The sequence below is a fragment of the Bombus bifarius genome, unplaced genomic scaffold, assembly GCF_011952205.1.
Source record: "Bombus bifarius isolate JDL3187 unplaced genomic scaffold, Bbif_JDL3187 scf7180000007987, whole genome shotgun sequence".
Classification (NCBI taxonomy): Eukaryota; Metazoa; Arthropoda; class Insecta; order Hymenoptera; family Apidae; genus Bombus; species Bombus bifarius.
This window is the reverse complement of record NW_022884369.1, coordinates 738,697-751,047: the sequence shown is the minus strand read 5'-3', so window position 1 is coordinate 751,047 and position 12,351 is coordinate 738,697. Positions and strand designations below refer to the sequence as shown.

Here is a 12,351-nt window from a genome sequence, read left to right as displayed (position 1 = left end):
CTTTCTGTATCAGCCGAAACGTAGCCGGACGCGGTTAATTCGAAACGGCGGCGCGTGGAAAATTATTCTCGCGGCGGCGCGCGGAAAATTATTCTCGCCGCGGCTGCACCGGTCTGCGAGAATGTTTTCGTTTCATAAATAAAACGGGGCGCCGCGTATCTGACTGTGGGGTGGATGATAGTACGGCCCGAGTTTACACTCATAACATCTGAAAGTTTGCACCAGTGGCCATGTTAAGGTCAGTCTGTTATTTCCGGTGGCCGCGTTGCTCGTGCGCGCACTTCCGTTCTTCACCGCCTTCTCTCCCTTTCTCCGGCAACCGTTCAAATAAACTCGTGTGTCGACGTTTCGACCGTGAGCCAGCGCGTAGCGCACCGTGTCGATACGGCGTGGTTTTCTGAAAAGTTCGCAAGAAACATTTTGGGGAACGATATTCGATGACGGAACGGTCCGGAAGGATACGAAATCAGCCATTAGATCCGTGCGGGCGTTTTAACGCAGAACGTATCGATTTGTACGCCGCCATGAATCCGCTGAAAATTCCTGTTCCCTTCTCTGGTGAGTCATATCCGATTCTTTACATTAACCGAACAAGAAGCGAGGGGAAAAGCGCAGTAAAATGGGGATCCGCTAAGGGGGTGGTTTGTAAGGATAACAGGGGCATGAGGCAAAGAGAGAAAAAAAAAGTAATCAACGTAACCATATTTTACGGAAGCTGCGTATATGCAGCACCGTATTACGCTGGCCATGATAAAAATACCACGTGGTCGAGGGCGGACCGTGAAAAATTTCGCTGAAAAAAAGGTCTAATATAATATTTTTCCCGCATGGCAATGAGCGTCGTTGTAATTTCCATGCGACGTTTCCGTTTCGATGATTAAAAAAGCCCTGACCGAAGGAAAACGAGTTCAGACAGCTGGGAACGAACAAATTGTGGAAAAACGAGCGACCGCGCAAGGGATAGCTGAAGAGATACATCGAACGCGTGGGGAGGCAATAAAAAGTAACATTTTGATGGCAATTGCCTTAAAATATTCAGGCAACGTTGCGGGCCAGTTTTATAGCTTCCTCGATAAGATACCAAAGATTTAAAAGGTTCCAACATCACAATTAAATTATTCGTAACGACATTGGCTTCGAGCGGGTATAGTGGTGGGAGTAGGGAAATACAGAACGCCAACAGTCACGAACCGGTTCACATACATTCTACGTAATAGTCATTTATATCGTTTCAATACGTTTTATTTACTCTAATCTTTCTTTTCTTTGGCTATCCTATTAACGAACACTGAACGAACAGAAATGATACTCTGTTAAACATTTACAATTTTGTGCAACTTTACGCCAAAGTGCAATATCAAGAGCCATTAAGCCAGTGTAGCCTCGATCTTCCCGCCACTGCTCTTGAATTTTATAAAATTTATTACAAAAAGGTAGAGTAACCAAGAAAAGACATGCGATCGCGTGAGACTTTCGAGAGGACGCGAACAGCCCGCGTTAACCTTGTTCCATCCTAGTTGAAAGCGCGCGTAAGAGCCTGTATACAAAGACGGACCGCCGAATGGAAGGAGCTGAAGCCAATAAAAAAAAAAGAGGAAGCGTTGAGCGAAGAAAGAAGTTCGATAAGATAAAAAGCAGCACGAAGCGCGTATTAAAAGTGGAAGTAGCTCTTAAGTAAGACGCAAGAAGCACTCTGATGACGAAGTTAGCCGGTGTATACCCGAGACTCGGGATGGAAATCGTCGAGCGCTAAAGCGAAGAGATGCTTTCCAAATTGACCAAACACGCTGCGAGATAAGTCTGTTAACGACTTCACTAAGAGAGGAGTGGCAGAGAGTGGGGCCGGCTGTGCACGGAACTCGAAGAAAAAACTACGAGATGCGTATGGACCGGGTCTAAAAGCGCCATAAAAATTCTGAGCTCTTCAAATATTGCACAGAGATGCAGGTGCACTCTGGATACGATGGCGTGTCCGATAAGATTAGTACGATTTTCGAGAAAGTACCGAAGTTATGAAATAACGTGTTCTATTGCGTGCTATCGTATCACCTTACTGGAATCGCGCGGTATCTCGTCGATAGGAGATTTTCGATATTTGCAGAGCAAAAGCATTGCATTGGAGAGATCCGGTAGAAACACTGACCTTTTCGTTAATGAGGAACGCGCGAAACGAGAGTGGATAATGAGTAGGAGGGAAGAGCAAATATTGACGTTTACACCATTTCCACGTGTATTTTTTAATAAAATTCCCGACGGGCCGTTTTGTAGAGGACGATGACCCCTCGCACGCTCGGCGTAATTGCAATTTTAAACAGATTTATTATATCGGGAACGAATTTTCCTCCCTGTTATATTTGTTCATATATTATGGAGAGTGGATAGTAGATTTTAGTTGAAAATTGCTTGCAAACGGATTAAAGAAAATTACCGACGGTGTTCTTAGATTAAATGTTTTTAATCCCATCGATTTACAGGCTGTATTTATTTTTTAATGAAACTAAATTGACACTTTTGTTTCGGAAATTTCCACCGAAAATTTCATAACGATCGTTTCCTTCATGGTACGGTCGGCCATTCAGCGAATCGCATCGTTTCTACCTTTAACTATTCACCAGTGGAAATCACACTCGGGATCGTCGCTCGTTATTCTCTCATTCATTCCAGCGGTGCGATTCATTTCGCGGCGTAATGCGGCGGGGGTTGGCCGAGAGTGCTACGAGACGGCCACCGTCGAAAAGGAAGCGGATATCTGGGCACGTTTTCCCAATCTCCCTCCCGGTTGGAACGTCAAGAGCGGCTCGGAGTGGTTCACGCCTATATAAAGAGGGAGCGAGAGAGAGAGAGAGAGAGAGAGAGAGAGAGAGAGAGAGTAAGAACGCAGGGGAAATGGCACGAAAGCAGGAAAACGAGGAAGCTGGAGAAACAGAGACGGAGGAGGGATTTTGAAGGAACACCAGCGGCTTATTTGACTCGTTTCATTCGCGGAGTATATATCTCGAGTTACATTTATGCCTGTGGAAAGAACGGCTTTCGAAAGGATTCGCAGAAAAGGAGCGCACAATGCCAACGAGGCGAAAGGATAAAAGCAAACTGCGCTACCCTTATAAGCTGCGGTGACCTGGTGGCCCCGTAAAACACCGAACTGACAATGAGAGGCCACCGAGGATCGACTGGAGCTGCCACTAGTTTCGCTGCGAAGTGCATTTCACCCGGTGGACAGCTGATAATGCCAATGGCGACTGATACGCCAATCTGAGAATGTAATAGCACGGTTGTCGATATGCGGTTACGTCAAGCCGATCCATCCTTCCTGTTCTCGCGATCCTGACCTGGAAATGGCTGACCAGGGAATAACGCGACAGATAGTTTGTCGTTTCGAGCGCTTCGTCGCGCCGGGGCGAGAAATCGTATCGCGTCGTTTCATTATCACCGATCGATGGCGCACGATCCCTGAGACTTTTCTCGATATTTTTGCGATCGAAAATTATGCTCGCGAACGGTTTTTATCGACGTGGACAGATGCAGAGAGCGCGTCGGAATATCCTCTCTTTGTTATGTAAATGCATCGCGAGTTAATAGATTTATAGAAATTTATGAGGGGCTTAAGCGTGATCTACAGCGGCTTCGAACCCGATGAGCCTGGAACAGGATAACAGTGCTCTGTATGTTTGCTTTTCTTTTTGTCCTTCTCCCATGGTCCTTCCTCCCTCTTACTTTCGTCTATTTTTGCTTTCAAGGGAAAGACATTTTCTAACGCTTCCGGACAGTATCTGGAGATGGCAAATTTTCAGGTAACGATGCTGTTCTTCCGATGTGCGTGTAATTAAACCGGGTGGCGGTGTTCCGTCTCGCGTACCACGGATCGTAAAGCTTATCGTGCAATTTGCGTAATGTGCGTAGAAAAGCCTAACGAGTAAGAGGCATAGTAGTGTGCGGTTTCTTTCAATTAATTCCGATGCGGTGGCCACTGACGGTCACCGACTAAATAAATAATCGTGCATTAAACGCAGTCTTCTTAGGAAAAGAAAGAGAAAGAGAGAGAGAGTAATAAAGGAGGAGAGATTCTAGAGAATAAAGACCAAAGGAGAAGCAAGATCCGACCGGGAATTAATTAAAAGAGAAACAACCGTTTTCTTTTTTTTCTCAACTTCCTCGTTTATTGCATTCACAGTCACCACGCAGTCTTTAACTTAACTCGTTTCACTGTCTACCCGACTTCTTAAATTAGATACAGATTATCGTCTTGTCAAGATAGATCCAAACTTTGATTATTTACAAAATTCAGAAGAAGGCTGTTTAGCCGCGACATGACGCTGACAAAGTCGCAGACTTTACCATCCCCGTTGCGTCATTTTGAAAATCCGTACCGAAACGACCACCCACCGTCAAGGGAAGGGTGTGTCGAGAAAAAAAGAAACCAACGAATCAACCACCGGTACAAATCCTCTTTTAATTTCTAACGTCCCTTCAGGGCCAGGGAAAACGCAAGGCCGGTGGTAATCCCATTTGTCTTCCAGATTCGGTCCAGCCGTTGTCAGGTACAAATGTAAAGGGCGACGAACAGGTACGCGCGATCGTAGATTTCTACCTGTTCCGATGGGCGGACGCCTCGAGACAGCCCCCGTGTGTTCTCTTTTCCTTTTCCGTTCGACAGCCCGTTCGGCTCCGGGGATTACTGGCAGATTTTTGTTCCCCGGATGAGAGTTTGCTACGCGAACGAAAACGGCCGCCGGGCTCCACGCAATTAGGAGGCGGGACACGTATTTCGAGAGCCGTACGATCGACGGCGAAAAAGCATTTTTCACCGGCGATCTCGCGCCGGCAATTTTTATCCGCGCGCTTTATGCGCCCTCCGTACTTTCTTTCCCTCTCTCCCTTTTTCTCTTTCTTTCCCTCTCTCTCTTTCTTTCTCCCAGTAACCACCCTCTGGCCGTAGCTGGAAAACACATAAATACAAGGGAATTATGGGACTAAATTACGCGGTACATTTGAAAGAGTGCGCGCGCGCTATGAAGTAGCTTACGACAGGCCAATCGATGGAAACCCATTTTTTCTCGACTCGTACATCATAGCCGAAATCGAAACTGACAACAAAACCCCCGTACCGCTACGCGTATGGCGTGCAATAAATCACGGTAAAAAGAGCACACGGTCCTCTTTCTCCCCCATAGTGAGAGCCTGACGAAACCCTAGCTTCTCCGTTACCGTCTGCCTTTTTGATGTGATCTTACAAAGAGCCTCCTCTCCTTCTACTTCGTTCGACGACAGACTAACAACCAAGAATCCTTCCTCTTTCTTCTTATTCTGCAGTAGAATCGCCTTACAAATATTCGGGACACGAAAATAGGACTATCGACGAGTTTCCATACGAAGATCTTTACGAACTTTTTCCATCAGAGAGACGAATTTAGAAACATTCCTCTGCATATGTTCGCTCGAATCGCGTGATACAACGATAAGATACTCTACCATATATATCCTGGTAAATCAGAGAAGCCTCGAAAGGAAGCGAAAGTATCTGTTTCCTGTATATTTTCTCGAACGGAAGATAACGCAGATATGAGAATAGAAAGTGGCTTCAATCACATATTGTTTGACTGAATGCATTTCTAACGTAATCCCGTAAGATGACTGGATCGAGGGTAATTTCAGGAAGAAAAGCAAGACCAGTATCGATGCGGCTTATCAACGGATCAGCCGCTAATGGAAGCGTTGGCGGCACAAGGCGTGAATACGCCGAATAAAAAGGGACCATCGCAGACGGTCCCTTGTGCCCTTCGGATTTCCCTCGAACGGTCACTGGCCGAGCGGATACGTAGCTTGAGCCGAACAGCTGAAACTGAAGCGTGTCACGAAAAGTTAACACGACCGAGCGAGTTCTCGTGGACGAGGACGGCCACCTGACACGAATAAAAGGAACAAAGTCGGCCGAGGGGGTGCGACGCCATTGTCGCCGCACAATTCCGAGGGATCGGCCAATCAATCGACTTTCCTAATTTCCTTGTTCCACCGACAATGTGTAACCGTAGCACAAATATGTGATTCCGACGAACGTGTCACCCTTCGAAGAGTAAAATTGCTTCAGATCAGATACAGAGGTTAATAACTTTTTTCACTAGGGATGAAAGGAAATTGACGAAGTAGAGCAGGCTACACGCGCTAATCGTTTAATTAGATCGCGAATGAACGGTATTATGAAAATTCCATAGAAACATGGATTGGAAGAAGTGGAACAGTAGAACGTCTCGGTTTAATATACCACGGAGAAAATTAGCTATGTGTCATGGTATAGATCGTCAAGTTGCGTTAAAAGGCTAGGCGGTGGCGCTCGGTATCGGGGACATGTTAACGTTAGACATCGGCGAAAGCGAATAGGTTGTCGTGCAAAATGCACGTCGAAACCTGTATTGAATTAAGAACGGCAATGACGACGCCAATGATAATCGATTGAAGGTAATGTCCGTACGCGAAACGAGCGGACGATGTAATTTTGACTGTGTTCCTTTGCACGCTGGCAGGGAGCCATCCGATAAAGGCAACTTAATTGGTAAGTGGGTGAGAATTGTTGCGGACTCGTGAACGGCCCACTACGGAGGGTGAGTTCGATCAATAGAGTTTTCTAATTGAACTCGACGACAACTGGCCCGACGATGACGACAAATTCCACGCGTAATATCGGTTCGTATACTTTTCGATCGTTCCATATGTTCCCGCAAAACCCGCCCGCCGAAGATGACCCCATTCACGGTTCGATCACAATGGTGCGAAATGTGCCGCCGTTAAATCGAGGCCATAGGTCGAGGCTCGTGTTCAATGAAACGGCTACGATCTCGTTAGTTTGTCATTTGGGTATGATATATAATTTTAGAGCATTGCTGTTAGAGAGAATATCGCTGTACTGGTACGTGTTTCGGCTTCTACGAATGGATTCGATCGTTTAAGCGCGTTCGCTATAAATCCGATCGAACCACGGACGCGTAGTAGGATGTACTTGAAATTCGACGAGCTTGACGGAACAACCGATTCGGTATAATAAAAATCTGGCGAATGACTAAGCCGGTGAACAGCGAGATCCTTTCTTTCGAGACGATTGGTTCAAAGAGGGGCAGGAGTAGCTTAGAATCGAAGCGAACTGGAAATGGAATCGGCATACTTTGCTTGCTAGATATAGCTGGTAAACGATCGATTCAGAGAGCAAACGCTGTTCTTTTGTGAAGCAACCACGGGGAACAGAAAAAACGTTTATCTTCAAAATAGAAAGAAATCATTGATCTTGGCTGAATTTTCAATCCAGAGTTCGCCTCGATTCTATACCCACTTTCGCGTTTGACTATTGTTGCCGATCTCGATTCGAATGTCCATCGTACTCCTTTCCAACGGGCAGGGAAAAGAAAAAACCAAAGGTATTCTTAGAGAGTAAGAAGATTAAATAACGGCTCTTACCTAAATAATGGCAGTTCTACGTCCATTGATGCTGCGCCGGGGGCGGTGGCGGTGGCGGCAATGGCAGGGGTCTCTCCAAAACAGGAACAGGGGACACGTCTGGCATGGCGAACCTTAGCTTCTGCCAAAACAACTTGTCCCCCCACACCAGCACGGTGTGCGACGAGATTCTCTTTTTGAGATCGGCGTCGAGATCTCGTGGACCCACACCGCCTACCAGCAGCACGATCACCGAGCGGCCCTTCCCTTTCAGAGCGTCCCTCAGCGCCGCTTTAAACTCGAATCTGGCCCACTCGCCGTGCAGAAAGTTCTTCGACAATACTAGGATGGTTCTTCTCGAAGAATCGGCCGCTTCCGCCACTGCATCGGCCACGTTGCTACCGGCGCTTAGATCACGGTAGTGTAAACACAGCCGGTAAGAAGTTTCCAGACCAGGTACCAGAATCGTCGAAACGAACGCCTCGTCCACGGCGGAGTACGAGATATAGGCGTCGAAGGGTTTCTCTTGATCCTCGAAAGCTGCTGTCTTGTAACACGCTCTGAGGCCGCATCTGCTGGCAGCCCATGTCCTCAGGGTACGACGATGCCTGAATGCACCACACACCAGCGCCACCATGGCAAAAATCAGCACGGCGGTGGCGAGCAGTAGCGGCAAGTAAGCCTCGAGCGGTCGAGTCTCGATGACCGAGGTCGTGCCTGTTAATGCCGCGCAATTTATGACCGATCCGTTCGCCGGAAGAGTAATAGGTATACCAAGGGAACAGGTGACGCTCCTCCAGTCGCTTATCTTCGCTCTGTTACGGGACATCCACTCGCGTACTCGGTCCAAGTACGAGCACTCGCAACTCCATGGGTTACTGGACAACCCGATGTCGACCAAATATGGATTCTGGCCGAGCTGCCAAACAGCGAAAGTGCCAAGTCGATTGTTTTCCAATCGTAACACTTCCAGCTGACGTAGCGGAAGGAACGTTCCGTTATCTATATACGTCAGTAGATTGTTCTGTAGGTACAGTTCCTTCAGGTTCTCCAGAGGCATCAATTCCACGCCGTTGAGCACGCTTATCTTGTTGTTCTCCAGATGAAGGACCAACAAACGCTTCAGACCGCTGAAAGTATGATTGCGTATAGCGATGATGTTGCTATCGTTCGCGTACAGAATCTGCAGGTTCTTACGGCCGATGAACGAGTGGGAATTCAATTCCCCGAAATTGTTTCCATCGAGGTAAACCTCGGTGGCATCCATCGGTAATCGGCCGGGGAGGGTTTTGTAACCGGAGTTCGAGCAATCCACTACGTTCGCCGACCAGGATTGATCGTGATAGCAAGTGCAGTTTGTCGGGCAAGTCATCTCGCAGTCGCAGGCGTCGAAGTCGCAGCAATGACACAGCGCGAAACAATGAGCCTTGTACGTGCAGAGGAACTGAGACGGTTTCGCCTCGAGCAACGGTATGAACGATTTGTGACGATCGTACGGAAGCCTGCAGTACACCGACTCCAAATCCATTACTCTCGGATGTTGTCTCAGCAACAACGAATTGATTCTTTGCAACCATTCCGTTGTACAGTCGCATATGAAGGGGTTGCCACCGATGTAGAACTCTGGCAATTGTCGATACGCGGGCACCTGGGTCAACTGAAACGCAGACAGATTCATCTTGACGATCTGATTCGCGTAGAGATCCACCCTGGTAAGATTCAACTTGTCGAAAAACGTCTGAGGCTCCACAGTCTGTATCAAATTGTCGTTGACGAACAGAAGCTCGATGGAGTCCGGTATCGACCTTGAATGTATCCTCGTTAGCCGGTTGAACGACACGTCGAGCGTCTGTAATCTTATGCCCTGTGGCGCGACACCGAGATCCATAATAAGATTTTTATGTAGATCCATCCACTGTAATTTCTCTGGCAGATAACTGTAATCGAACTGTATGATCATGTTGTCGGACATATTCAGCCAGAGGAGACCAGGTGCGCTGGCGAACATACTGGACATGTCCTGCAACAAATTCGAGTCCAAACGAATCGCCTGCAACGCTGGATTCGTGGAAAACACGCCGTCCTCGACGACCTCGATCTTGTTCCGTGCCAAGTTTAATATCTGAAGAGCGGGGAGCTCAGCGAAATCCTCCATAGTGACGTTCGTGATCTCGTTTCCGATCATTCGTAATCCATACAGACTGGACATTCCACGGAAACCGGGTCTGTTCAGGCTTCTGATCTGATTTTCGCCGAGGTCCAGCGTACGCAGCATTCTCATGTCCTTCAGTGCGACCGGTATGCTGTCCAAACTGTTCCCGGATAGATTCAGGTCCTGCATACTGGAACAATTGCGAAAGGCATCCGGATGGATACCTTCGAGCTGATTAGAATCGAGCGACAGCAGAGAAAGTGCAAACAATCCGTTGAGAGAGTAAGCGTCCAGGTAAGTCAATCGATTGAAAGCTAGATCTAGCGTGTGTAAATTACTCATGGGCGCGAACGTATCCGCTGGTATCGTTTCGATCTCGTTGTACTGCAAATTTAATATCTGAAGCGTGTAAAGATCTTTGAACAGAGCCGGGTCCAATCGACTTATTCGATTATGAGACAGATTCAGAAGAACCAGTCGAATTAAACCAGAGAACGTGGCGGAATTCAGCCAGGAGCTGGTCAACGCGTTTCTCGACAGATCCAAAGCGACAAGCTGATTCATGTCCGCGACCAGGCCCGGTGACAGCACGCTGATGGAATTGTTCTGGAGCCGCAATTCCTTCAGTGACTTGGCCGCGTCCCGAAACATTTCCGTCGGTAACGCGACGATTCTGTTTCCAGACAGGTCGAAGGTCTCGAGGGATCTGAGTCCATGAAGCGCCTCGTCTGCAACCATGGAGATCGCGTTGCTCGACAAGTTGAGCACGCGGAGCCTCTTCAACGAGGAAAAGCCGTAGGCGGGGAGAACCGAAATTTGATTACTCGACACGTCCAACGATTGCACATCCAGAGAACAAGGGAAAGGCGACGGGGTCGATTCCTGCTGACGTCTCGGGTGTTTCTCCGCGATATCCCTGAATCCCAGTTCGCTGATATCCTTCAACATGTTCCAAGAGATGTTCAGCGTTAGGAGGTTCGATAGCGGGCAAAACAAGTGTTCCGGTATCTGCCAGATGTTGTTCCACGATAAATCAATCTTCTCAATCTGTGGCACCGAGTCGAACGCCCCGTTCTCCAGCTCCAAGCTGTACTTGCTCTTTCGTCCGTTTAAGCTCCTGATCGTTAGATTACGCAGATCCCGCAGACCGCTCAAAACTTTTGCCGGCCAATGGACCAGCTTGCATCCGGTCAACCTTAACGATCGCAATCTCCATAACTGTACGAACCCGTCCACGTTCAGTATACCATTTTCCAATGATTCTGAATCCTCGCAAACGACGTTGATCGAGGTCACGTATTCGCTAGTCGCCTGTGAAAAGTTCGTCCTGAGGGAGTCGTTCCCGGTGTAACGGTGAATGCAAGTGAGCGCGCCATCCTGTCGCGAGTCCCACGAACAATACTCCGGTAAATCGAGCCTCGGTGGTAGTTCGCTGGTCACGGCGAGCACGTGGTATACCGGCACGAGAAGATAGTAGCAGTAGGCCAACGACAGCGACACCGATCTCCCGAACCCTTCTGGACCGGAGAGCCCACGCATCTTTAGCGAACTCGTTGCCTTCCCTTGTTTTCGCTCTTCCGTCTACTTCCGGTCATCACACGCCGCTCCCCGGTAGTCCTACACGCTCCGTTATTAACGCACGTTGTCGTCGCTCGTGTACGCCCTCCAATATTTACTCCGAGTGACTGGCATGTGTGTGCCCCCCCTCTCCGGTAATCGATGCCGAACTCGCTATTACTGCTCGAACGCGTCAGATCGTTTCAACTATCCCAACAATTCTTGAGTTTCGTTAATGGGAATTCAAGGGGACGAAGTTCACTGCCAGTTGACCTGTCGTCCGAATGGCGTGCTAGGTTTATGAACGATTTACGAGAGGGTGTTCTGGTACCAGTATTATCGCGTTTCACTGTAGTGCTTCCAAGTAGTTTACACTTTAAAAGAATCACACTTCACTCTGTCGACGAATCGTTCGATCCAGCGCGCGCGCGAGTGCCCTTCATCAACCTGCCGTTATTACACGTTACGACTCGCGAGACACTCAACTTGACTGAGAAAGTCCTCGACGATGTACCAACGACAGAGTAAATCTGCGGATAATTACGCACGCGTCGAGATGCTCGGTGATTTCAGTTCGCGCATCCCGTAAACTTCGTTACCAACCCCCCGCTATCAAAATGCTAATTGTTCACGGTGCTGACTCACCGGCGCGAATTAACCTCGTTCCCAGCGACGTAATGCTCATACTTCTGTTCGGCTATGTGAGACAACACTATGCTCGCGTTCCGCCAAAACGCTGGGGGCTCCGTAACTTTTCCAACGAATGTCCCATTCCCATTACCGTGTGTCATCGACTCACGTTTCCAATGTAATCGACACTTTGTTCGAGGTTATGATTTAAATTTCGTTCACTGAAATTCCATGTATCGGTCGACGAAACAAAACTACACGAGTTCGTAAATGAAAGGAATAAGGAAACGTACAGACTATCCACGAAGTACAATTCCTTAAACCGTGACACCCGGTACGGCGACCACCGCGCAACTGACGGTTGAGATCTCCACAGCATCTAACTCGACGCAGCGTCCACCAATCGTTCCTTCCCCCACCACTGGCGGCAGCACTAACACATCGAGGACCGGCATTCAGCGAGCACGCGCCTCCCGTCGACCGTCCATGGAGTAAGAAAGATAGTCGTATTGCTTCGTACCCTTCTCTTCCATCTTTTACTGACCTACGTGGAAATCGCGCGTACTTCTCTCCAACGAACACCGGTATGT

The 12,351-nt window shown here is 48.2% G+C and overlaps 1 protein-coding gene across 2 annotated transcripts in view; it reads right to left on the bottom strand.

The window, feature by feature from the left end:
* Positions 1-12,117, bottom strand: part of LOC117205163 (toll-like receptor 6) — a 47,197-nt gene extending 35,080 nt beyond the window's left edge. The window contains exons 1-2 of one of the 2 annotated variants that reach the window (XM_033443306.1): positions 7,444-12,117; positions 4,858-4,936 (exon numbers count right to left, since the gene is read on the bottom strand). In XM_033443306.1, coding sequence (XP_033299197.1) covers positions 7,460-11,113 — 3,654 coding nt within the window. In that variant the 5' untranslated portion in view covers positions 11,114-12,117 and the 3' untranslated portion in view covers positions 4,858-4,936; positions 7,444-7,459. Of the gene's footprint in view, positions 1-4,857; positions 4,937-7,443 lie in introns of those variants that run through there. The other variant, XR_004487187.1, reaches the window with a different exon arrangement.
* Between the last annotated feature and the right edge of the window lie 234 nt (positions 12,118-12,351).